This window comes from Colletes gigas, unplaced genomic scaffold (assembly GCF_013123115.1).
Source record: "Colletes gigas isolate AHSC1104 unplaced genomic scaffold, ASM1312311v1 Colletes_gigas_Sc00029, whole genome shotgun sequence".
Lineage (NCBI taxonomy): Eukaryota > Metazoa > Arthropoda > Insecta > Hymenoptera > Colletidae > Colletes > Colletes gigas.
The window spans coordinates 2,156,425-2,182,843 of NW_025106658.1; the positions used below are offsets into that span (position 1 = coordinate 2,156,425).

General features: G+C 39.9%; 1 protein-coding gene across 1 annotated transcript; it reads left to right on the forward strand.

Moving 5' to 3' along the window:
• Positions 1–4,641: 4,641 nt before the first annotated feature.
• Positions 4,642–25,267, forward strand: LOC122401854 (ets DNA-binding protein pokkuri). Its single transcript, XM_043404262.1, has 5 exons — positions 4,642–5,477; positions 21,359–21,604; positions 21,686–22,348; positions 23,673–23,922; positions 24,686–25,267. The coding sequence occupies exons 2-5, from the start codon at positions 21,388–21,390 to the stop codon at positions 24,963–24,965; spliced, it is 1,410 nt and encodes a 469-aa protein (XP_043260197.1). The 5' UTR covers positions 4,642–5,477; positions 21,359–21,387; the 3' UTR covers positions 24,966–25,267.
• The last annotated feature ends 1,152 nt before the right edge of the window (positions 25,268–26,419 follow it).

The following is a 26,419-nucleotide window of genomic DNA, read 5'->3' on the forward strand; positions in this document are numbered from 1 at the left end:
TGATTATGAAAGCGTTGCAACCACCGAACAATCAGGGGGAAAATCGAAAATAATTGTTCGCTCGATATTTGCGTGGAAAATATAAAAAAAGGAAAGAAAACGGCTTCTCGAAATATTTGAACGTATAAAATTGGTTGTTTTTCTTGATAATTTGTAACATTTACGTTATCGACCGATCGAAGAAGGTGAAATTTAATTACAAGAAAAGATTCACTTATCTTTTTATAATTTTGCTGATATTCCCCTCGGGTTGATAAGAGACGGTACTTCCGTGGATTTAGAGCACTGATAAGTTTGGAACGGATAAAACTGTCGCGGAAGACCGCATAAGAATTTTATCGACTATAAAAATCGAGCGAGTCCGCTACACAGAATAGCTTTTACGTTTTCGCCTGCTCTCTTGTAAATTTTGCGGTAAATTCGAGAGATGCTCAGGCGTTAGTTCCTTTTTTTTTTTTCTGATATTTTAGAAATCGACAAGTACACGCCTGTCCGTGAAACGAACGATAATAACGGAGATAATTGAGATAACCTTACCAATATATTTTGTGTATGATAATACGCCTCGTCCGACGAAACAACACTTCCTAAAAAGATAAGCACGCGTTCGTGTCCGTTTCGTTACACCGAAAACCTTCATCCGTGTTACAAATTCGGAACAAGATTTTAATTCACCAACCTAGTTTCATTTTTTTAAACATTTGGAACAGTTTCTACGGGGTAAACAGCCTGAAAAATGTCATATCACAGTTTATTGATTCTGAAGATCAGAATTTATTTCAGACCAGGCATCTGTGTATTACAATCTTGTTAGGAAAAGTGCATTGAAGCAAATGGGGCATATTTTAATTGAATAAATAGTATTTTAAAAAAGATATGCAGACCTAATGGAACAAATAGCAATCTCTGTTCGAGGAAAGGCTGTTCGAGGATCGAAGACATTTGATTCAATTTTCCTGAATCCGTCGTTGCATGGGACGTGGAGTATATCAGGATCGATCGATCCCTTATCTGCAAAATCACGTTCGGATTACCGAGAAAAATTCGTACGAAATGATACGTTTATTTTACTTCTTTAATTTCTATCGAGAACAGGGGGGGCATCGTGATCTTCGAGCATCCGTTTCGTCGATAGAATATACCCTTTTCCGAGTCATAATCAGGGTCATGCGAGGAAATAGGAGAGCTAGAGAAAAGGAAAGAAAGATAGGAAGAGAGACGTTGAGTAATACACGATGGTGTTGGCGCAATCGAGGAATTCCTCCTGCGAGCCGAAGGAAGGAAATTGCGTTGCCCAATTAGAAATCGCGGGAGACCGCAGAAAGAAAGGCCAAGAGAGAGAGAACGAAGAAACTACGAGAAAGACGGTGTTAGAGAAAACGAGAGGGGGGGAAGGGAGTCAGAAAAAGAGGGATTTCGAAACAATGTTGTATGGAAGTACTAATTGCGAGTTGCCCCGTTCGTCGATCATCCAATTTCTTTTACGAATGCACACACGAGCGGCCGGAACCATTTTCTTGCTCCGTTTAAATGAATTTTAACGATTTTTCTGTCGTCCAAGAAGATGATTTGAAAGAAATTGAGCTATTATTAATTCGAAGGCAATCGTTCGAGTTATAGAAATTGTTCTTGCGTTGCACATACGAGAACTCACCTTGGAATCCGCTAGATTCCTCTCTCTCTCTCTTTCACTGCTTATTTCACATCCTCGTTCACCCACTTTTTCTCATTCTTCTGTATTCGTAAGCGATTACGCCACTGTATCTCTCACCTACGTTTAATCCCGATGCAGAGCCACGAAAGACGAACAGATGCAGGGAACGTCTATCGCTCCAGGAATAAAATTAAGAAATAAAACATACGTTTCGACGGGAAAAATGAACCACGAATAAATATAGAAGTTTCGACATTTTTCGGAACTGTTTATCGGACAGAAATATTTATTAACCCTCGCTAATTTTCAGGGAGCTTATTGGAAGAAGGAAGGCTTCGATCTTCAAAAAAATATAATATTTATTTTGGATAAAACGATTTTAAATAAGACATATTTTGTGTACTCTTATTGGGAAACCTGTTACGAACAACGAATCGTTTGATGACGAGGACAGAGGATCGTTTGATGACGAGGATCAAAATGGACCCCCCTTCGTCAGCGAAGGGTTGCAGAAAGACAGAAATCGAAATGCAAAGGCGAGCAGGAAACGTTCGGAATTAAAATGAGCAACCTAAAGGAGATATAAAATAAGGAGAGGAGAAAGGAGTCGAAGAACGAGGGAAAAGGAGAGGTGGAAGGAGAAGAAGGGATCCTCGGAGAGAGGAGAAGATCGAAGTGACTTCAGTCGTCCTCCCGGATGTGCAGATTATTACACGGCATTCTTCGAAGCTGTAGGATCTCCCTTTTTTCCTCCTTCGGACGATGCGTTGACGTAACGACGGCAAAACGGATTCCTTTTTTCGGACCAAAATCCTACCGCTCCGGTTTCAACCTCTCGTATTTTAAAACGTTTCATTTTTTAAATCGCTCCTCCGCTTGCATTCACATTTATATTTAAATTTATAATATATCGTTTCGAGTCATAAACGATTCGTTTTAACGTGGCACGGATTTAAAGCCAATGTGATCGATTCACCCGGAAAAGGTTTGTGAGGATGCGATTAACATTAATCACGGTACAGGTATGTGTCCAGGACTCAAGGTCGAAATCTCTTTTTCTCGAAAGAACGATTCGACGATCGACAATGAACCTCCCTACTTGCCTCTGATCGATCGAAGGAAAGATCCACCTTCGAAAGTTACTTGGTCCTTTCCACCCTCTCCGGGGACCTATTAAATCTTGGATTCGAATTTCAAACGATCCTCTCCTATAAAGAACCATCGGCATAATATGTTTTTCTCGAGAGAAGTTTTAATGCCAGGATCATTTTTCCAAAATGTTCTCGAAAGAGAATGTAAATTAGAAATAAGTTAAAAAAGAAAACATACATAAATAATAATCTTTGTTATTACCTTGAAGACCAATCGAATACATACTATAAAGTTTATGTAAATACCGCATATATACGTATGTATATTCCTCAATGCAATTTTTTAATAAAGTTAGTTTCTTTAACGCGGTTACATCAGAAGCGAGCGGAGACTTTTAGAAAAAAGTATTGTTGCCACGTCAGAAGCGACTCCGCGTTGCAAAGGGTCAAACATGCGTGATAATTTTTTGAATTTTGCTCAACGATTGACACAACCTAGACAATTATTTGTTTTTAATTCTCGCGTAAATTTAAATAACAGCAGTTCTATTTATTGTTGTGTAAAATAAATAGCCACAGGATACGGGTATTCGTTAGTGAATATTCACGGTTGACGACGACTTAACCGATTTGATTGGCGTTTCCTTCTTCCTTTTTTTTTCTTTTATTTCCTTTAGATAGAATCTGCAGAAAGGAAATCAAAAGGTGGAGAGAAAAGATCGGGCATAAGTATCGGTGGTACTCATAAGCCAACCAGGATATAACAGGTAAAACAGGTTTGTGGGCGTCCAGAAACGTGGGCTACCTGCATTGGTTCTCGGAGGGGTCCTTCTTCAAACTCGCCTGCCGATTCTTGCAGAAGAAAAGCGAAAAAAGAGGAGAAACACGGCGCCTATGCACCTGTTCGTTAAGTGACGAGTTATTTCCAAACAAATTATTACATATCACTACGACGATGCATCGTTGACAACGTTATTCAACGCGTTTCATCCTATAGAAATAGATCAAGCGTCCATCTTTTATCTGGGAATATCTTGGAACGAAATATTAAATAATAATTTCCATAATAAATAAACAAAAGGGAGGAATCGGTATTATGAGACACAAATACGTTTTTTGCTGAAAGTGAGTCATTAAACTTTTTACATTTAAGATACTTATATAAAGATCCAGTATGTACTTGGTTATCTGTATTTGTACAGACGCAAAATGTTAGGTTTCTTTTTCGTTCAATGATGCAACGCTGTATTTATGTAATCTGGAAACTATAAATTATCATTTTTAGATAATTCTTGTAGAATTTATTGATTTCTTAGTAATTATACCGTTTCGTTTTGCTCCGGTTAGAGGTACTGCAATACTCTCTGTTCGCCTCATTGATATTTCATCGATATATCATTAAATATCAATAAGGTATCGGTAATCAATAATCTCAACTCTACTGTAAAAGCTTAGGATACTTTTTTTTTATCTGCTCTCTCGTGCAAGGTGAATATAATTTATGAAATGAATATTACAATGTGTATTTTTTTTTTAATTTTACGCTTGTGTAATTTCATTTTACATGATGAGCATTCGAATTGTGCGCGAGGGATTAAATTCCTAGACTAATTTGAATAGAAAAAAAAGTCGATCTTTTGAAAAATCGAAGACGGAGCGCGATTTAAAGGAAAAGCGAAGGAGGCGAGTTGGGAAAAAAATGATTTGACCTCCAAGAGATATTTGAGCTCGCAGAGAAGCAGGTCCGCGTCGGGATCGCGATTACGAGGAAGCTACGAGGAAGTCGGTAAAACCCCCACTATCTTCCCATAGCAGTTCCCACTCGATTACAACGCTTCGATTATTTCCGTTCGGGCCGTATAACCGACCATCTATCTATCCTCTTTTGACTCGACGGTTCGTGCGTTTCGGTAGTCCATTTGTCTCCGTTCGTCGAACGCATAATACGGCGCGGCAGGCCGCGCATGCGCGGTGACGCGAATCTCCAGCGGCGCTGGCGAGAGGAGCGGAGTGTGTGACGGCAGGCTTTCAACGGTGATCGCGACTCGCGGTTCAGTTGCTTACTAGCTTCGAGGTTGAATGGGATAGTTTCGTGGTGTACTCGTGGCTTTTAAAGAAACGCGAGGCTCAGCGAATCCGTGTCCGTGGTGAATGGAGATCCGTTTCGCGTTCCGTAATCCTCCACTAGTCCGTCTACCGTTCCCCTGCGAATCTCTGTTAAATTCGTCTCGACAAGACGCGATTCCTCGAGCAGTGCCGCCGACAGTGATACACTTTGCCGCGTAGATAGTCACTGTGTGACATACGCGTACATGCACGGGGATATTTTGATACGTCCGATACGAGCTACCGTTCTATGGATACTACCGAAAACCGATATTACCGTAGAAACGTCTGAACTCCATCATCACGGATTTACTTGTGTGCGACGATAAAATCGAAAAGCTCCATTGTCGTCGGAGGATACTCGAGTGGACAAGATGTATAGAAATAAGTACATATAAGTAGGTGCCAAGAGAAGGAGAGAGAAAGAAGAAAGGCGGAAGAAACGATACACGTGCGCGTGGTCGGTGTCTCGAAGATACCTGTGGATGCCAGGCTGGAGTCGCGACGTATTAGGGCGCGGATTTCTGCCCGATGACCACCGAGGTGGTTCACTTCTACTTGCCAGCAGATCCTCACCACTGATATTACGCCGCATTAGACGATTTATCTGGCAAGCCGTGATCGAGGTAACGATCTTTTTCTCTTACTTTTCGATTCTTTCCTTATCTCGGATGCCACGTAATACCGAATATTAGATACGTACTCCAAAATTCACGGATCCCCGATCTTTTAAACAGATTTCACCAAAATACGATCGATTATTTTACAGATTTCGGACAAATTTATTTCACAATCATTACATAACTTTTTGGTTATAATTCCTTTATAAAATCGCAAAATATTTTGTAAATACATTTTACGAGTCTATAGGGACATTTTCCGATAGTTGTAAATGTTACATTCAATCTCTTTGACAGTACTACAAAGAAAATCGAGTTTTATTGTAATTCAGATTGAATTCCTTAGTTTTGAGAGCTTAATTATTCAAACCACGTGTACCTTCCTTTACTAGCTGTCGACAACGTGACTCTCATTATACAATAAATTACAAGCCAATTTAAAAAAGCGTCTAGATTCGATTTTCGCGCCACTCCAGATCCAATGGTAATTTAACCAATTCATTTTTTCAGTTAAAATATTAGTCGAAGATTTACCTCAACATCATCTCGCAAATTACTTCCTCGTCAGAAAATTATAATTTTATTTATTATTACAAATTTATTTGCATGGGTTTTGTATGGTTCTTTAATTTCCCGAGAATAGCAATAAAATGGAAGGCATCGTAAACACTCGAAGCGACCGTTTAATTCTGGTCGCGAGTACACGAGTTCCTGATTTCCATGAAACGAAAAACAGATGGTATTTTTTATTGGAAAAGCCCCGTTCGAGCATTGGTTTTGACAACTTGATCGAAGTCGATCGGTTTTACTTCCGAGAGGAGACTCGTTTAACCAAAAGCGGCTCCGAAAAAACGATTTTAAAGGATCCGTTTGTCGCTGCGAGAAATTAGTCGGGTCGATAAGTCAGTGTGTACTTGCTTATCGCCGTCGAGCCATGCCTATCGAAATGTAGGCGCGCTGTAAACAAAATTCTTCTCGCGTTGTATTTGTTTTATCTCCTCTTCCACTTTCCAAACAAAGTTTCAGAGACTTTTAATTCGATCGAGGAAGCATTACTGAAAATACAATTAAAAAGAAAATATTCGGGGTAATAACAGCCATATTAAGAAAGGGGGATCGTTTTCTTTGTTCGACGAAGTAAAATGTCAGCGTCGTGCATGCACTCTCTTGAGAAAAGACACAAATATATAAATTTCTGCGTCAACATTCTTCTGTTCGCGATCGGTAGCCAAATTTCGTTGGAACGAAAATAATTTAATTGATCTTTTGTCTCCCGACTGTGCGAAGAATTTTATACGACCGTCCCTCTCTCGATTCTCTCTTTCTTCCACTTAACATTTGCTTGCGTACGCGCGCGCACACACACATATAGATATGTAGGCTGTGACGCGACTATGCCGGAGCTGCTGTTGCTTACGCTCCTTGATCGTTATTCAGGAAGTTGCACGTTATCATTTACATAACACGTGAGCTCGAACAAAATCATGCATAATTCCTTCCTCCTTAGCGCGACCGCGTTACAGTTTCTCTCTTTACCTTTCCTTTTTTTCCTCTCTCTCTCTCTCTCTCTGGGAAAACGAAATCTTTCGCCCCCGCCCGTGTCCAACAGTTACCAAATCTGCGCCGAGCAAACGCCTTGTTTACCCACACAGACCGACCGTAGCCAATCATTTTTCTCTGGCCAGAGTCAAACAGGACGATGTATCACGCTTTCTTTCGAAATACATCGAAAAATTTCCTTGAAAATTCAAATTGATTGATTGAAAAAAAAAATATGTCTTGGAATATTTCTTGCTAATTGTTATTAAATATTTCCTATCGGATTTATATCCGAGCTTGAGGAAAGTGTTTTCAAAGTGTGTACCGTTTAAACGATCCATCGACATACACAATCCAATTGTGCATGCCATATGTGCAGGTGCATTATCTTATTGAAAGTAATAGTTTGACGGTAAACTCAATTTTCCTGTACTTTTTCCTGAAATTTTCATTCAAAGTATTCAAGTAAGTTTTTACATTAATTCTTACTTTTCGAAAACGGTACCGATGCATTGCTGAAACGAAGCCGATCAAAACGAGCCCAAACACGGCATAAATCAGACTACGTTTAATCTAATTAAAAAATTACAAAATTTCAAGTTTCATCGGTCTACAAACTCTTAAAAAATTCTAGTTGAACGTAATAGAGAAACAGAAAGCAAATTAGCAGAATCGTCCAACGTTTTAATTCGAAGCAATTACGCGTGTTAATATCGTGGTTGTTAAGTTGGTTAAAAGCGACCAGATTTATGCAGAGTTTGGACTCGTTTCAATCGCGAGAATCGCAGCAATGCGTCAGTAGCATTTCCAGGAAGATAAGATGACAATTACGGAAGGTAAAAAGTTTCCTCGTCGCGCGATTATTAGCTTCTCGCGTTTCCTTTTTGTTTAATCGATTCTCTTTCCTTCTCTGCTGACTCGGGTCTCCTTCAACCGTGCTGATTTTAGGGAAATTCGACCGTGCAATCGTGTGTATCTGGAATGAAAAAGAAAAGGAGCGCGGGAGAGCGATGGAAGAAAGACTTTCGAAACGTAATTCCAACCGGAAGAGCCGAGAACCCGGAAGCGAAGGAGGAAGCACTACGTTGACAGAATGGCGAGGGGGTGGAAAATGTTTCTTTGAACCTCGAGGGAGGACTCGATCGATCGTCAAGATCGCGAACGAAGTGTCGACGTCGAACCAACTGTAAATTTCTTCCAGCTCGTTGTTTCGTTATTATTCCGGAATTTTGTTAGTATCATTCGTCGCTAAACACGGGATAAGTCTCGAAAACTACTTTTCCTAGTTTTTCTGTTTATTTATAGATAGTTACGCGACATAATCGATAGAGAAGGAAGATGTTGCGAAATCTCACGCCTCGTGTATTTATTACAACAGTAACTTTTAAAAGAAGAATTTGTTGTATGAAACAAGCACGTAACGACACTCACATTCCATGACCTCATCTGGCATAGTGATTTTCACGTAATGACTTCTTGCAACGATAGGTAATAATAAAGCGAGTCAAAGATCGTTGTCTTAATCGCGGTAAAAGTTGAGAGCAACGATTCTTTGGCTATGTGGAACATTTGTCGTTGTCGTGGTTTATTTATGGTGTCCGGTTAAAAGATTAATGGATAATACAACGGTTATAGAGAAGTGGAGTCGAAGCCTTTGGAATAGTAAAACGATCTCGAGAAATTGCAATACCTTTTCGACTATTAGCCTTAATTTGTTACGAGCATCGCGAAGGTATTGTTCTGCTATGGTTTAAATTATTACGTCGAATCGCTTTATTCGAGACAGCTGTGAGTTGCAAAAGGGAATGTTCTCCGAGTAGATTTCTTTTAAATTTCTTTCGATTAAAAGGAATACGTCGAGGGACAAAAAAATATCGTACGTACGGAATAAGCGAATCCTTTAACGAGCATTTCAGAAAACTCTTCCGTCTCTGTCCGCCTTGTCCGCCCTTTTTCCACCTCTCTCCCTCTTCTGCTTCTTCAGAGAAGAGAACCGGTCCGTATCCGTACCGGAAGCGCGGACTTTGGACTTCTCTTTTTCTCTATCTCCGTCTCCGTCTTTCTTCATTCTTTCGAGGAGCGCTCGTATTCGATCTTCGTCTCTCCTTCCCCGTGTCCTCTCTCGTCTCTTGCTTCCTTTTCCCTTTCTCTTCTTCTCGGTAAACCGTATCTGGAGAGACCGTTCCTTCTCTCTCGTTTCTACGGTTAATTCCAAGCGGGAGCAAAAGGAAGCAGACGGTCGCGATAGATGGCATCCGGTTCCCTTCTTTCGAGGAAAACTCCAGGAGGAAGTCGCGTTTAAAATACCTTCGACGATGTTTTATCGGTTCTTCCTACTTCTTCCTTCGATCCTCCAAGTCTACAAAGTCCCTTTCAAAACTATAATTTTTGTCCGGAAAAGTTCCTCAGAAAATTCGAACCTCTTTCACTCGTTTCTCTAAAAAATGAATCAAAACTGTATTAAAAATATCCCCAGGTTTGCAGAAGAGTTTGCGAACCATTTTGGTCTTTCGTGGCAATCTTCAACGAGTCTGATGCAAGAACTTTAACTTGATTAACAGTTATTCTTCAGAAGATCAATTGATCATTCTTTAATATTAAAAATACATTTTGCCTGAAAAAGAGGATCCAGCGTATGCAAGGAGAGTAAACAGTTTTATCAAAGAGGCAAATGGTTTTGACGTTTCGTATCGATGCCTTTTTATAAATATGTACGAATTTTATTATGCGAGTACAGCTGTCAGTTACAGCATTCAGAGTTATGTCTGGTGTCCACGGGAGAGTTTAGCTCTTAAGAGTCAACGGTTCTTTCACACAGACACGTGGAGAAGGTGGCTTCATGGTGGATGTTGCCTGCAAGGTCGGCTCCCACGTGTCCGTGTGTAAGAGCCTTTAACACTCGAGTGGATACCAAGCATCCAGACCTGCTGAAAATTTTAAACGCGTTTTTCTCAAAATGATATTGTCATCCTTAAGCATACGTGCAACAGCAATAAAGTTTTTTCCTTCGGAGTCTGCATCTTTAACATATAAACGACGGTTGGTTACGCGTCTGTTGGTAAATTTTATGTGCATACGATGAAAGATAGTTTGTGTTATTAGCGAGAGTATAGTGGTCTGCGTGGAAAACCAGTTTAGTGTATTTTGAGTAGCACACGATGGCGTAGTACGGTAGTTGTGGTGTTTTTATCTAGAGACCACTGTCGTACCAACTTTTTTCTGTATTAATTCAATTTGCTCGATGGAATTTTTTTTAATTCGCTCAAAGAATTTAGAAACTCGATCAACGGAGTCTGAACTCTTTGGAGCACACTGTTTGTTTATCAGCTATGCTTCCAAGTAGATCCGAATCGTTGATCCTTGATCCTTGTCGAACAATCGAAATAGTACTCTAAAGGTCCTATTCTGAGATATCAGATATGCACGTTGGTAAACATAAGGGGTTGCAGGCTACAGGTGTTTGAGCTTCCCCTCTCCCTCCACACAATGGCCAAAAAATCTATTGTTTGAACTCTAATCGCTTCGTTACTCGTTAACAAGTGTTGAACGATCAAAAAAGTATTTAATATTTAAATTTCTCCAAGTCTTTTGTTCTGTTTAAACTTTCGAATCTTACTGTAAGCTGAAATTTGGCGTAGACAGAACGGGACCAAACTTTAGGAGAATATATAGTACGCGAAAATGAACCAGCAGATGGCCAGTAACTCTCTTTTATAACATGTTTGATATCGCCTCCTAGCTCTACTAGATTAGCAATAGGGAGTACGCTAAATAGGCCAGGCACAATAAATATCCCTTCTATTTCGAGTTCTGCACAACAGCTAAATGCAAATGGAAGAAAGATTGCATGTGTTATGTATGTTAGTCCGTTAAAGAAACATGAAAGAGCAGTCAGATCTTTTGATCGACTTAATACAATGTATGCTCGTAATTAAAACGTTAAATTACATTTAGAATCATTTTTCTTCGTGTCTACGTAAAGATGTCTATAAAAACTCTTAACAAATTCGAGTTTAACATGCAATAGGAAACAGAAACCAAATTACCGTATCGTGTAACGTTTTAATTTGGAACAGTTACGTGTATTAATATCGTGTGTGTTAAGTTGGTTAAAAGTAACTTTATTTATGCAGTGTTTGGGTTCGTTTTGATCGTTAAAATTTCAGCAATATATTAGGTATTGTTTTAAAAAATTTAGGGAAGTTTCTTCGTTGCATTATTATTAATTTCTCGCGTTATTTTGGTATCTTCTTTTGTCGAAACGATTCTGTTTGTTTTGTTGGGTGTGTGAGGGCAGATAGTGTAAATTAACCGTGCAGATTTTAGTAAAATTCAACCATGCACTATACCGTATCGCGGTAATAACGATCGGTTCTAGCCACTGGTATTATTGCCGTACTTCCTCCATCCCGTATTTATAAACACACTTACCAGCCGCTCGATAACCTGCCAAACTCTCCACAGACTCGGCGCGATGATATAATTACGATGTCCAAGCAATCCCCTGCAATCGGATTACGATTATTTTCATTGCAATATAAAATTGAAAATTAACTCGCTTCGATTATCAGACTGTTCTTCGACTACTCGTATTCGTTTTGATACGTGAATCTCTTGATCCCTTGATGTGTAGCCAAAGCGTATGTTAATAGAGGGTTAATAGAGACTATTTAATGAGAAATAAAATGAGCTCGAGGAAAGAGTATTCTTGCGAGACATCCAGCGAGAAAGAAACACCTTTGGAGAGTAAAGTGCATCTTCAGAGGAAGGTTTGAAGTTTACCGGGCCACTTGAAAGAAACCTTTTCTCCTTGGGGGAGGGTGGTCGGGACGGAGCGGGGGTGGTAGCCAGAGAGGGGAAAGGACGAGACAAGAAACGCGAATGAGAAGCGAGAAGGAATAAAGAGAGAAGAAAGAGGCTGGTTCCCATGAGGAGGAGCTGCTGCCGAGTGACGAGGGTGAAGCAGCTTTTTATCGACTTCCGGTCGGCGTTAGTTGCACGCACGTGCATTCGAGGTCTTGATGCTCTCTTTGTGCCTCCGCAGAGATTCTCATCCACTCTCGGCTCTTTCGTTCCCTTCCTTCTTTCTTCGAGTAACAGGTAGTCGTGCCTTTGCAGGAATTTTCAGTCGATAAAAACCGTTGTACTACCTACACCGAGTCAACAAAAGTCCCCATACGCTCCATTGCAATTTCTTCACTCGTTTATTACCACACTATTTTTAAAGGTCCCCAGACTATAGTAGAGCAACCATCCTTTAACATAATTAGGGGTATTTAGCTACTCCGAGATTTAATTTTTCTGGGGCTGTATTTTACGTTAATTACTATCAAATAGACTCATGCATCCCCTAACTAAAACACCACCTTAACTGTGAGGCACGTGTTTGCATTCTTTGCGATGAAAAAAGAGGTAAACACATGTCTTATCGGTTGTACGTTCCCCGGTAATTGTTAATCAGAAACTCGGTACTGATTTTGCCAAATGGTTTGCGCATAACGTTCGATAACTCCTTGCTATCTCTCGACCTTGTTGACTATTCCGTTGTACGAGTTAGTCCAGTTTACTCTCTTCGAGAGAGCACTCGATAATCCATTAGTTTGTTGCGCGTTGGGAAAGAATATCGAATATATATTCAAACCAGGAAATGGCAGACGTTCGATCTATAGATTTGTTGAATGTAATTTCAGCCGGAGCATGGCGTCCACATGACAAGAGAACGTTTCAAAGAATACACGAACTGTCACGAGGGAAAAGGACACCCCCAACTGTCCTACTTCGATTTCATCGAGCTTTCGCAAGACGATAGAGAGGCTTCGAAATATCAGGCATCGTTCTTCCATAATTTTCCACATACAAATGATTCAAGTTCCTCTTGATGGACATTCCTGTGTTTTTGTACATATTTCGTCTATTATATTTAGGGGATCGATAGTGTACCTGATGGCAGAACATGTGTTCCGCGTGGTGCAGCGAAGCCTGTCGAGTCACAACGATTTCTTTCGTAACCCAATACCTCGGAAACTATTAAAGTCTCGAAGCTAAAATTTTATATTTAAAATTCACACCCCTTCTCTTCTCACCCCTATAAATTTCATGTCGATCGGAGGGTCTTAACCCCGTTTACAACGCCAGTCAAGATTCAAAATCACAGAAATCGGTTGTTTGTACTTTAGAGACCAAAAATCTTTGAAATTATTGAACACCCGAGGTTAGAATTTTGTAATTTAGATCCGTATTACTCCCCCTCCACGTCCATCGAATTTCATGTCGATCGGAGGGTCTTGACCCTCTTTACCACCCCAGTCAAGATTCATAATCACAGAAATCGGTTGTTTGTACTTTAGAGACCAAAAATCTTTGAAATTATTGAACACCCGAGGTTAGAATTTTGTAATTTAGATCCGTATTACTCCCCCTCCACGTCCGTCGAATTTCATGTCGATCAACCTTGCCTTTCGGAACTGCAGCCAATCGTCCCTCGGTAAAGCAAGTTCAACTTCACGCTTTGGGTTCTGATTAGGGTCGGTTTCAATTTTCTGTACTCTAATTGGGATCTGATTAGAAGCGTTAACAGTCCATCGATTAGGTTCTGATTGGGCCAAGGATATCCATTTAGAATTTCGATATGGTTACAGTTCAATTCAGACCTAGCTTCCAATCCCTTTTATACGAAACGTAATTATTAATATTTAAAAGTAAATAACGTACAGCTGAGATTTTTCTTTGGTCCTGGATGTTTCGTGGTAGGTCACTCCTCCTTCCAGCCTGGTCCTTTGATCTCGTAAAAAAATATTTTCTGAAATACATAAATTTACAGTACGACCCCCTCGTTCTGTCCAGATTTCGTCCCCTCGTTTCTGTCCACAAGTTATCCCCTGCCACTTCTTGGAACTGTTCATCTCGAGCGAGTTTCGTACCAGGGAGGGGGCGGGGGGTTAGAATTTCTCACGCCGAGGGAAGCTGAGGACGAATCGAATTTCGTATCCTGTCGCATTTTGTTCGGGTCTGATCCCGTACAGTGGGCAGACTGTGTGTGGCAGCGGTATCGTTTACACAAGAGCAACTGTTAACGGATAGAAACAGTTCGACTTCGATAATCCAGCATACTGTGGGCCCAAGATATTTTAAAAGTCTCGATGCAACGCATTTAAACGTTAAAAAGTTATTAACGTTTCAAGTTCCACTCATATTGAATTTTTTTTACGAAAATGTGCAGGAATTCGAGGATACGTCTATTCACCAAAAATGGTTGTATTTGACCCCAGAATCTAGAAATAATTTTTTTAGAACAATTAAAAATTTTTTTTTTCGCCGAGAAAGTCAACCTTCATGAATTTTTTTTACGACAATGCGCAAGAATTCGGGGATATGTCTATTCACCACAAATGATTGTAACAGACCCCCACAAACGAAAATAATTTTTCCAAAACGATTTGAAATAATTTTTTTTCGCCGAGAAAGTCAACCTTCATGAATTTTTTTCTCGAAAATGCGCAGGAATTCGGAGGTATGTGTATTCACAAAAAATGATTGTAATTGACCCCAGAATCTAGAAATAATTTTTTTAGAACGATTCGAAATTTTTTTTTTCGTCGCAAAATTTCATACCTTCTCGAATTTTTTTCTCGAATGTGGGTAGGATTTCGGGTGTATGTGTATTGACCAAAAATGGTTCTATTTAACCCCAGAATCTAGAAATAATTTTTTTAGAACGATTCGAAATTTTTTTTTTCGTCGCAAAATTTCATACCTTCTCGAATTTTTTTCTCGAATGTGGGTAGGATTTCGGGTGTATGTGTATTGACCAAAAATGGTTCTATTTAACCCCAGAATCTAGAAATAATTTTTTTAGAACGATTCGAAATTTTTTTTTTCGTCGAAAAATTTCATAGCTTCTCCAATTTTTTTCTCGAAAATGCGTAGGAATTCGAGAGTATGTCTATTCACAAAAAATGATTGTAATTAACTCTCCTAGCTTAATATATTTTTTTCAAAACGATTTGAAATTTTTTAATTTTGTGAAAAATTTCACATCTACTCGAATTTTTTTCTCGAATATGGGTAGGATTTCGAGGGTACGTCTATTCACCAAAAATGGTTGTATTTGACGCCAGAATATAGAAATAATTTTTTTAGAACGATTCGAAATTTTTTTTTTCGTCGAAAAATTTCATACCTTTTCGAATTTTTTTCTCGAATGTGGGTAGGATTTCGGGGGTATGTGTAATGACCAAAAATGATTGCAATGGACCCCTGCAACGAAAAATAATTTTTCCAAATCGATTTGAAATTTTTTAATAACTTCTGAGGTCAGTTCTCAGAACTTTATCGACGTGTCTCGTATCAAAGAGAAAGAAAATCGAAATCAGTGGGAGCAATTGAAAGAAACGGCCGGAGCAAGTAGGAAACATTGGGAACGAGCGAGATACAGTTAATGTTTGATCGTCGAGCACGTTTCATGCTTACAGACACGTGTCGAGCGTGTTTCGTACATAATAACTATCCGACGATGATCGTGATCGGTTGTGATATATTTTTGAAAAAAGCAATGCCCACATCGTAACGATTATTATCTTATTTTACATTTTATTGCTTGTACTCGAGTCTCTCGAAGAGAGAACCGTCAGTCATTAAGAAAATAACATTTTTATTTGAAGTTTCTACATCGTACAGTTTACAAATTTTCCGTCGACGTTGAATTATCAAAAATGGACGTTTTCATTGCACCCCAACGGTACATGTACATTGCGCTGTGCAGTCGTTGTGCAGTAATGGAGGATATAAAAGAGGGCAGAGAACGCTAACCGCGTGGGTCACTCGCTCGACTGATAAACCTCTGTTCGACGACGTGTCACTGACCCCCTCGTCTATTCTCTCTTTTTAAACAACGCATTTTACCTTTCTTTCTCCCTATTATTTTCATACAACGCAAACCTTATTCGAGCTAGGCAAATTTTCGATAAACTCCCGAACAAAATTTCATTAAAAATTCTCAAATGAACCTGGACGAGTCGAAGGCGTTGGAAACAGCAAAGGTCTCGCGTGCCCCGTTTAAGAACACTCGATCCCCCCTCAGTATACACGTGGAAAAAATCATCGATTTACGAAATAAGGTTTCGTGCATATATTTTTAATTAAGATACGTAGTAGTTATGCGTTAACCGTTGCGTGGTGCTATCTAACGCCGACGATAACGGAGGATTACATTAAGACGTTGATTTGTCGTATGCTACGCCACTGTTTCCTATCTCGCTCCGCATCTCTCTTTTACTGTTTTCTTTCTCCCTTTCTTTCGCCCCGCGAAGGATCGAGAAAGCACTTCCTTGTGAGTTGCCGAGAGCGCTACGTAAGCGGACGCTCGAGCATCGGGTTCACTGACCAACTCAAGGTCGCGGAAACTCGGGCTTTTCTTCTTTTCCGCGACATCTTCTTTCGCGGACCATTTACGCGGAACACAATTCCCCTGGACGAGACCAGGCTCCCCGGGTCTCGATGTAATCTCTCCTTTTTGCGACGAATTATTGTACAACGATGCACGGTTGAATTTCGCTACCGATCAAGAAGCTGTGATCTATTACGAGTTGCTAAAACGACAAATGATTCGCGTGAAAAACGGCGACACTATTGACTATATTTCCTAACAATTAGATGTGGCAAATATATTTTAATAAATTGTACAGAAAATTTCTATAATTTTTGTGGTGATTATTTGAATATGATCGCGTATACAGTAATCCTGCGTTTTTTGACGGAAACTCGGGCCCGCTAGGCGTCGACTAGAAAGATCCGGAACCAAATTCTATTTCGAGCCGTGATCCAGCCACGGTTGAACTGTCTGGCGAGAAAAGCAAATGGGATACACCTAGTAGCGGGACTTCGAATCGCTTCGCATTGCTTCGAATCTTATTGTGTGCTGTAACACCGATCCGAAGCGATCCGAATATGACAAACTCTTGATCGTCTTTGAAGTCTTGATTGTCTCGTAGCCCTCGATCATCTTGGATGTCTTGAAACTCTCGATCGTCTTTGGGGGGGTCTCGAAAGCCTCTACAACATCGATAAGTGTGAGTTTCGAGTGTCGAATTAACGAACGTTTAATATCTTAAGTACACCGTTGCGTTGTCCATGCAATTTCGTTAATATAAATCGAGGAATATATTCTTAAAGTTAATTTGGTCACTTAAAGTCAAATGCTTTGGCAGTGAAATTTTAAAAAATTCATATAGTCGATCGCTTTGACTTGCAAACTCGTACAGAATGTTGATAAGCTGAAAATGGTAGAATAATACATCTAAAAAGTCTAAAGTATACATGTATGCAATTTGGCTGGCGCGTCTGTTCTGTACTTACTGTTTCTACTTACCCCCATGACCAACTCGAACATGTTACATCGACGTTTCACGCGTTAATGAAATTGCGCGAACAAACGGAATACAAATGCATCGTATAAACGTGAATACTTATTTATTAAGTAAACAAAACCTTCAAACTCTATCGGTAGTCGAAATACTCGAGAACCGTAAGACCTTTCGAGTAACTCGATTTTTCCGCCATTTTATAGATTCGAAGGGATGTTGCTCTTGTATGGACGGTATGGTAACCATATTAATGCAATATAAATTATTTTTATATTTTTCACTCGATATTAACGTGAACCTAAATACAATGTTACTGGCGTCGTTAGGATCTTACGAGATGACCTAATACAATCAGCAAGAGTAATTCGTGTCATCCAAGGGGAAAGTCACCAGCACCTCGGTTACCCCTTCTCCTTCTTAACAAGTTTTATAGTTGTTGCGAGGCTGGAACGTTGGATGGCGTTATTATTGCAACAGCGAGAAGCGAGAGCGCAGAATCACTAACCAACCGATCGCATGACAAAGCTGTCCGACGTTTCGAAATGGCTAACTTGTATGCAACGTGTCACAGCTATCGCTATGAAATTAGAATGCTCCCCCGATCGCAACATTTCTATTTTTTAATATTTCCCGATTACTACGAATAAACTGCCAGATATTAAATTACCGTCTGCGTGTGAATTCGATAAGGGGCCTTTCACAAATTACATCACGTTTAGGAGAGGGGTATGACAACTTGCAAGCAGACCTAGATAAAACACTATTTTAATAGCGAATATTTTATTTTATATCCTACGTAGACTTTTGAAAATATTTTTATTTAACAAGTGTCTCGTGTCTTCGTGTCCACTTTTGCAAGAATTTCGTTGGCTTCCGAATTTCACGAAATTGAATCGTACATTACTGAACGTGACAGCTCTCGAACGAGTCACTTAGAAATATCAATATTCTGCCAACGATTCCACGCACTTCGATTTTAAAATATGTTATGATTGATATTCCACATATCAATCTATGGCGCCCATTTTATTATGCACAGTCCGATGCATTAAATATGCGTAATACTTTGAATGCATTCGACATTTAAATCGAACGTGGGAAATATTGGTTGCATGCGCCAGAATTTAATAACTCGCCATTGCATTAATATGACGACTATAAACTTGTTAAGAAAGGAAAGGAATAGTTAACGTTGATGGTTAATTTTATAATTTTTATCGGTATCGAGTGTAATGGATTCCCCATTGTTGCTCCCGGCGCCAAAATGCCCAGTCATGGCGCTGATTAACAAGATACGTGCAAGTATCTTTGTCCAAGTCGATCAATTAACAGCTAATTCGTATTGCAATGGCGGTAGAGCAATTTGTTATCAGCGGTATCTCTCATTATCGATGAATCACCAGCAGATTGCCTCTGTACGGGACCAGAGAGAAATTCAAAACCGCGAAAACGATAAAGAAAGAGAGAGGATAGAAGGAAGCAGTTGTATACCCGGAAGAAAAGAGGATTGACATTTATCCGCACGCTGAATCTTAAACCTTCCTCAAGGATCTTCCGCCTTCTATCTCTTCAGCCAAAACGAAAGCGTACTTGATTCAAGTTTCACGCTTTTAACGCCATTTTTATTTTTTTGAATTAACGTCGAATTGAAATTATTGACGGAACACGGAACAGGAATTTATCGATAGGAAATAAATTTATTCTTACAAAAAACAACCACTGAAAGACTAATTACGAAACCTTTAATAACATGGGTATAAAATATTGGAGATTATAAAAACTAAAGATGATTTATTAGCACTATTAAAGAAATTGTTGGGGAGTTTTCGATTTCAATTACATCTTGATAGCATTTCCGGTAGTAATAGTTATGTGATCGAAACTTTGGCAAGGTTGATTCCTCCTCAGGAATGAATCGCAGCCAGTTTCTAAACTAAACTGTAATAAACGGAAAGAGAAACTTACGTATCAATGTTTACAATTTATCTTGATAAGAAGTGTTGACGTTGAGGCCACAAGAAACGTTTTTATTAAAAGTAGTCAAGATTAAATCACGTTTCTCGGAGCATAAGTAGAACTAGAATATAGTTTATCGTCCGTGAGATCTTCCAGAATCTACAGAAATGTACAAAAAGTCGATCGACATCGTTTCGAGCATAATCTTTCTAATGTAATTACTTCACTGTTCGTATCAACTTCCCAACATTTATGAATTTTTGGCGCTCACGCAAAGGTCGTAATATAATTTCGTTTTAACCTCGGCTATCGTGTCACGATGATAAAAGTATTATAGATAAACACAGTTCGTGTTTAACTTTTACTTTACTATCGAAAGCTATACTCCTTGCAACATTTATCGAAACCTGAAATGCATTTAAAAACGTAGATTTAAAAAAGAGGTATACGTTCGTATTTATTACATCAAAATTTAAAAATATTCAATGTCGTTTCCTTGTTTTCGTTTCAGACTCGATTTTAGAATACACGTCGCACGTTTGTGTGTATATCGTGTACATGCACGGGTCGATTGTAGTCGTGAACGTACGTAGTCATCGACGTAAACTCGTTAGAGAGGATTTTATACGCTCGCAATAATTGTTAAAAGGTCAGGAGGCGGCGTTTGCCGGAGAACGATCATTCGAGCGGTTTCTTGCATTCAGCGCAACTTCCGGCTCGACTTCCTCCTTTCGTCGACTGGTCGCGACCTCCAAGTCGGAAATATCCATCTTGGATAATCGATGGATCACGGCTATGGCTTCGTCCACTCAATTTCGTCCCATTTTTCTTTTATAGATTCGATTTTTTAATGGGAGTCCAAATAGTTGCGGCGTCGCAATATTAGGATGATTTTGATTGGGAAGGGTTCTATCAAACTTACAAAATCGGACGTGAAAATGAGCCCAGACGAATTTGTTTTTCCCCAACAAATTCGTCATCTACATAGTGTATATGACTAACCTAATCGCTATGAGTAATACCTATTTCTATGGGGGTCCTATGGCTATGACGGTAGAAGAAACGATCTGCAAATAATTGGTAGGTTTGGTAGGTGGACCGCGTCGAAACGAAAAAGATCGAGATTCTTGTTATTCCCCTCCCCCTCCCCCTTTCCGTTCTTTCTTTCCTCCCCCACTCCGTGGACGGTACACGTGGCGGGCTTCCTGGTGCGAGGACAAAAGCACATCGACCTTCGCATACTGAGATCTTTAACCTTTTACCTCCTCTGATAACGTGTTTCTACGAACTCGCGCTCGTCGACGGTAGAACAATTTGATTATCGGCGTTAACCCCTTGGCACTCTGTTCAAAAATCGTAGACACGAAGCACACGCAATTTAGGAAGATAGATACGTGTACGAGGAATATTGTTTACTGAAATGAACCTTTTTTATCTCTGTGATCCAGCCACGCGTTTTCCTATTATTAGGTTGTGTAACCGTAGCCCGTGACTACGGCGTTATTTTTTATTATTCAATTCGACCGCGTAACTGGACGATCGATAATAAAATATAAGGTACATATTCCCAAGCATTTCTAGGACATCCTGAGAGACTTTTCACGGTGATAGGAAGTTATTCTTCCGAAGATTGCTCTCTCGCGAGAACCGAGGGATTAAAAGAAATGGAGAGAACGGAAACAGTCTAGAGGTCGATGGAAATAAGTTATGTAAATCAGCGTTTCCTGTTGGCTTTCATTCTTACACCTCTCCGTTCTATGCTAATAATCTTTCCTCTTTCCTAAGCTGTCATACCACGTCGCAACGCGCCTATTCAACGACGCTTTTCATATATCTTGCAACCGTACGCACGATTCGAGTACTTTCTTCTTTATTTTCACTCGATAGTAAATATTGAACTTGGATGGATCCTCCGCGGTTTCTAAATTCAAATCAAACAAGAAAGTGGATAGGATTTCGGGGGTTCGAAGAACGAGAATTATCGCATGGACGATCGTTAAATGTTAAAGTGTTGCGTTTCTTTCGTTTCAGAAACGAGAGACTAGAACGTGGAGCATATTATGAAATTGTTGCCGACGATCCAGCTGCCGCAATTGCCACCGGTTTCGACCGGGGGTGGAATGACGGGGATGGACTCTCGGCTACCACCAGGTATATCTTTGCCTTTCAGCCCCACGGAGCTGCTCTGGCGATACGGTCCAGCCATGAATTTTCCACCCACTCACCCACCGCCAACTCCTTTCCTCGACTTCAAGACTCATCTGCCAGCGAGCCTAGGTAAGATCAGACACCTGTTCTAAGATTTTGTCTGCAAAGGTCCTTCGAACAACGTTGTAACGAGAATGGTGTGTTCCACAGCGTCCGACCCGCGATTGTGGTCCCGCGATGACGTGGCGACGTTTCTCCGGTGGGCTGAACGTGAATTCGACCTGCCCCAATTCGACATGGACATGTTCCAAATGAACGGGAAGGCTCTGTGCCTGTTGACAAAAGCTGACCTGGGGGAAAGATGCCCAGGCGCGGGCGACGTGTTGCACAACGTGCTTTCGATGTTGGCCAGAGACTTTAATCAGCTACAAAGGTGCCTTCCAAGTAGTCCGGTGACACCTACCAGGCCCTCCGCGTATCCTCTCAGCCCTCATTCCCATCCCCCCACTCCGACCTGGACGGAGAACCCGTATACCGCGAATTTGGCCTCGTTAATGTCCGCGAATTCGGTGACATTATCTCCCGCGCCGTCGGTGGACAGCCAAGCTGGCTCCCCAGGACACACAGAGGGAACTCAAAGTCAGGTTTACAAGAGCGATTCGGACGAGGATAATCAACAAGCGGCTACCGGAAGCCCGCCAGCCACGCCAACCGCTTTAGCAGCGCAAAGGCTAAGCGAAGTTTGCGTTAAGGATCAACCGAGTCCCACGCTAGCACAGCCAATGATGCCTCTGACGCCCGGTGCCTTCAGGACGAATCCTGCAAACGCTGCAAGGGAATTTTTTCCCAACGATTCGCCCGAACCAAACACAAGTAAGCTTTCAAGCATTAACATTAACCCCTTAACGCTCATATTTTTCAGGTTGACCAAGAACGATCGGTTTTCTTCATTGGATTTGTTTCTAAGCTATATAGAAATGCGATTTTTCTTAATTACAATGCAATTTTTTCTAGACATTTTTTCGGCAAAATTAAAAAATTTCAAATCGGTCTGGAAAAAATATTTTTGGCTGCAGGGGTCAATCACAATCATTTTTGGTGAATAGACATACCCTTGAAATCCTAACCATTTTCGAGAAAAAAATTCCGGAAGGTGCCTAATTTTTCGACGAAAAAAAAAATTTCAAATCGTTCTAAAAAAAATATTTTACGCTAAAAGAGTTAATTACAATCATTTTTTGTGAATAGACATACCCTCGAAATCCTATCCACTTTCGAGAAAAAAATTCGAGAAGGTGCCTAATTTTTCGACGAAAAAAAAAATTCCAAATCGTTCTAAAAAAAATATTTTCAGATAGGAGAGTTAATTACAATCATTTTCAGTGAATAGACATACCCTCGAAATCCTATCCACTTTCGAGAAAAAAATTCCAGAAGGTGCCCAATTTTTCGACGAAAAAAAAAATTTCCAATCGTTCTAAAAAAAATATTTTAAGCTAGGAGAGTTAATTAGAATCATTTTTTGTGAATAGACATAGCCTCGAAATCCTACCCACTTTCGAGAAAAAAATTCGAGAAGATATGAAATTTTTCGACGAAAAAAAAAATTTCCAATCTTTCTAAAAAAAATATTTTAAGCTAGGAGAGTTAATTACAATCATTTTTTGTGAATAGACATACCCTCGAAATCCTATCCACTTTCGAGAAAAAAATTCGAGAAGCTATGAAATTTTTCGACGAAAAAACAAATTTCAAATCATTCTAAAAAAATATTTTACGCTAGGAGAGTTAATTACAATCATTTTTTGTAAATAGACATACCCTCGAAATCCTAACCATTTTTGAGAAAAAAATTCCAGAAGGTGCCTAATTTTTCGACGAAAAAAAAAATTTCCAATCGTTCTAAAAAAAATATTTTTAGATAGGAGAGTTAATTACAATCATTTGCGGTGAATAGACATACCCCCGAAATCCTACTCAGTTTCGAGAAAAAAATTCGAGAAAGCCATAAAAGTTTTGGGCGAATAAAAAGAATTTCGAATCGTATTCGATCAATTATTAGGGGAAAGAATGAATGAAAAATAAGTGTTGTATGGGTCCAAAAAGAAGGACTGTTTTAACTTGTTCGTAAGCTTATATAATCGAGCAAATATTTATCGTAAATAATTTAAAAATGTTTTTTTTTGCTTTGTTGCAGATGGTAGACTTTTGTGGGATTTTCTTCAACAACTTTTAAACGACCCCTCGCAACGATACACACATTATATCGCGTGGAAAAGCCGGGAAACAGGTGTGTTTAAAATTGTTGACCCTCCCGGGCTGGCGAGGCTTTGGGGCATTCAAAAGAATCATCTTTCCATGAATTACGACAAAATGAGTAGAGCCCTTCGATACTACTACCGTGTAAATATTCTGCGAAAGGTCCAAGGAGAACGGCACTGTTACCAGTAAGTTTCTACACCGCCATTGTTTTACTTAGCCATTAGTTTGTTGTATTAAATAATGAAAGATTTATTTACGCTTTTTATTCTTGAAAAAAAACGATTCCAAACATTGATCGAAGTCACAAAATGATTGACACCTAACATAACATGAAGCATAACATGGTTATGCTTAAATTTAGTCTGTAGAAGGCATTCGAGGACATTGGATCGCTAAATTTTAAGTACTTTGTATCGAATACCGTGGAAAGTAATGACTGCACGAGTTCTAGAAAAGAAATAGGGCTTATGGGGGATTCCCCGCTTATGGGGAATGCGTTTTATCGGCTCGTACGCGCAGAAAATGGCTCTGATCGTTTCCGCGAAGGAAATTTTAATCTTGAACCTCCAGAGTCGAGGCGGACGAAGACAGAATTCGTAATCCGATGGATGAAACAAGGCAAGAAATGTCGCAGATCCGAAGCATACCAAAGTCGAGCATCCGCAGACGACACTATCCACTATGGCGACAAACATAACACGGTACCATAGCTCGAATCGAGTTTCGTTTGTGACGACACAAATTTAGGAAATTCTATACTTTCGAGGGGAAAAGAATATTTTTAAATTACAATTGCTGGTTGTACGTATCAATAAAGACTGTCGTAAAAGCGTAAATAAACCTTCTACCCTTCGCATTCCCATCGCTTGCCGCGTTCGCCAATAATTTTATAAATTGGTCGTCAGAGAGAGAATTGGTTTTAAACATAAGTAATTTCTTTGTGCACAGGTTTCTGCGAAACCCGACAGAGCTAAAGAACATAAAGAACATATCTCTGCTGCGTCAGCAAATGCGGATAAAGTCAGAGCCGGAAGAAGAAGGAGGAAGTGGCGCCGAGCCGGAAATCGATATGCCGACGGACCTCTCGATGTCCAGCATGAGTCAGCCATCAAACGAGCAACAACAGCAACAGCAGCAACCTCTACCTCTTCACGATCCGCCTACGAAGTATAGAAGTCACGCGTACAATCTCGTTAAAACCAACCAGGAGTCGGAGGAGAGGAAGTGACGCGAAACGTAGTGCTGATTCGATTGCACGTTTTGAATGCTAGCAAGTGTCGACAGGCGTGTTACGCACTTTGAAAATACGTTTCGAACAGATCCGTTCCCGGGGAAGCGTATTGGAAAAAGCTTCACAGGACGAAAAGTTTCTTTCGAACGTCCCTCGCTGCCAACAAAAATTGTTTTCTAGGGACACTCGGTGTTGTTCGGGAGTCACGTGATCACGACCGGACGGACACGAGAAGAGATTGGTCCACGCGCTTGAAACCACTGGATGAACGATATCTTTGGGGCGATAAAAGATTAAAAGAAAAAAGAAAAAAAAAAAGACTGACGAGAAGAAAGAGTAAGGATCGACTTACGCAAGCGCCAAGAGGAAGAGATTCGACGCTAACAGGTAAACACGCCTTCAACCGCGTCTCGTCGACGATCGAAAGCTTTTTTGTTGTTCGATTCTAAAGGGCGCTCGTTAAGATTGCATTTTACAATGACATTCGATTTTTAACCGATCTTGAATCGGCTCGAGGATCGGTTTCCGTTCGCTTCGAGCCGCGGGATGATCGACAGACTCTCGCTGAGAGCGGCAAGGGTCGATCGTCGTGCTGGAAATTACACAGGACGCTTCGGTGAAGCTGAACATTCGCGGATATTCCGCTGTTTTTCATCCCCTCGTGTTGAAAACACGTGTGCGAGTGTGAAACGATTTTTCGCTTCTACAACGAACTACTTTAGAAAGGCGTATAAAAAGCGTTTATCGACGAACGTACAAAAACGGTGTTCGGGAAACGATCGAGGTATTTTATTCCAAAGTTATTCTGTGATGTAAAGTTTAGCTTGAAAGTAAATTTTTCCGGAGTGAACTATACTTAGTTATAACTAGAGATTGAATTTATTGAAAGTTTTTTTTATTTGAAAAGAGAAAAAAAGAACGGAAAAGGAAGAGGGAAACTGTTATTAAAAAAAAAAACGTCTTTGCGTAAAGTTTAAAAAGATTGATGTAATATAAACTAACGGGAGAGAAAAATAATAAGCAATCCTACTTCGATCTTTAAGGGGGATATTCTTTCGTTGTAAGAGAGATGATGATCTTATCCTGTGAATACCTGGATTCGAGAAAACTTCAGAACCAATTTCCCGTTGCGCCACCTCAGTTGTGCCAATCCGAATCGTCGATAATTTATGTATAAGTATACGTTTAGTCGAATATGTTCTATAAAGAAAACGCGCAAGTAAAATGTGTCATCGTGTTAGAACTCTCAAAAAAGGACATTAAAGATCGTATCCCTAAATCGTAAATATCTATAAATAAATTGACAAACTATAAAAAAAAAAAGTCTAGTGAAAAAAAAACGAGAAAGAGTTTTATGGAATTCGGGGCCAGAGTTATATATATACATATACATATATGTGTATGTATCTATATATATATACAGGGTGTTCGCGTTGCTAGTTTGCAGCAAT

Coding starts and splice junctions, on each gene's coding strand:
- LOC122401854 (XM_043404262.1), top strand. CDS start 21,388: ATGAAATTGTTGCCGACGATCCAGCTGCCGCAATTGCCACCGGTTTCG. Junction 21,605..21,685: donor TCATCTGCCAGCGAGCCTAG/GTAAGATCAGAC, acceptor TGTGTTCCACAG/CGTCCGACCCGCGATTGTGG. Junction 22,349..23,672: donor TTCGCCCGAACCAAACACAA/GTAAGCTTTCAA, acceptor GCTTTGTTGCAG/ATGGTAGACTTTTGTGGGAT.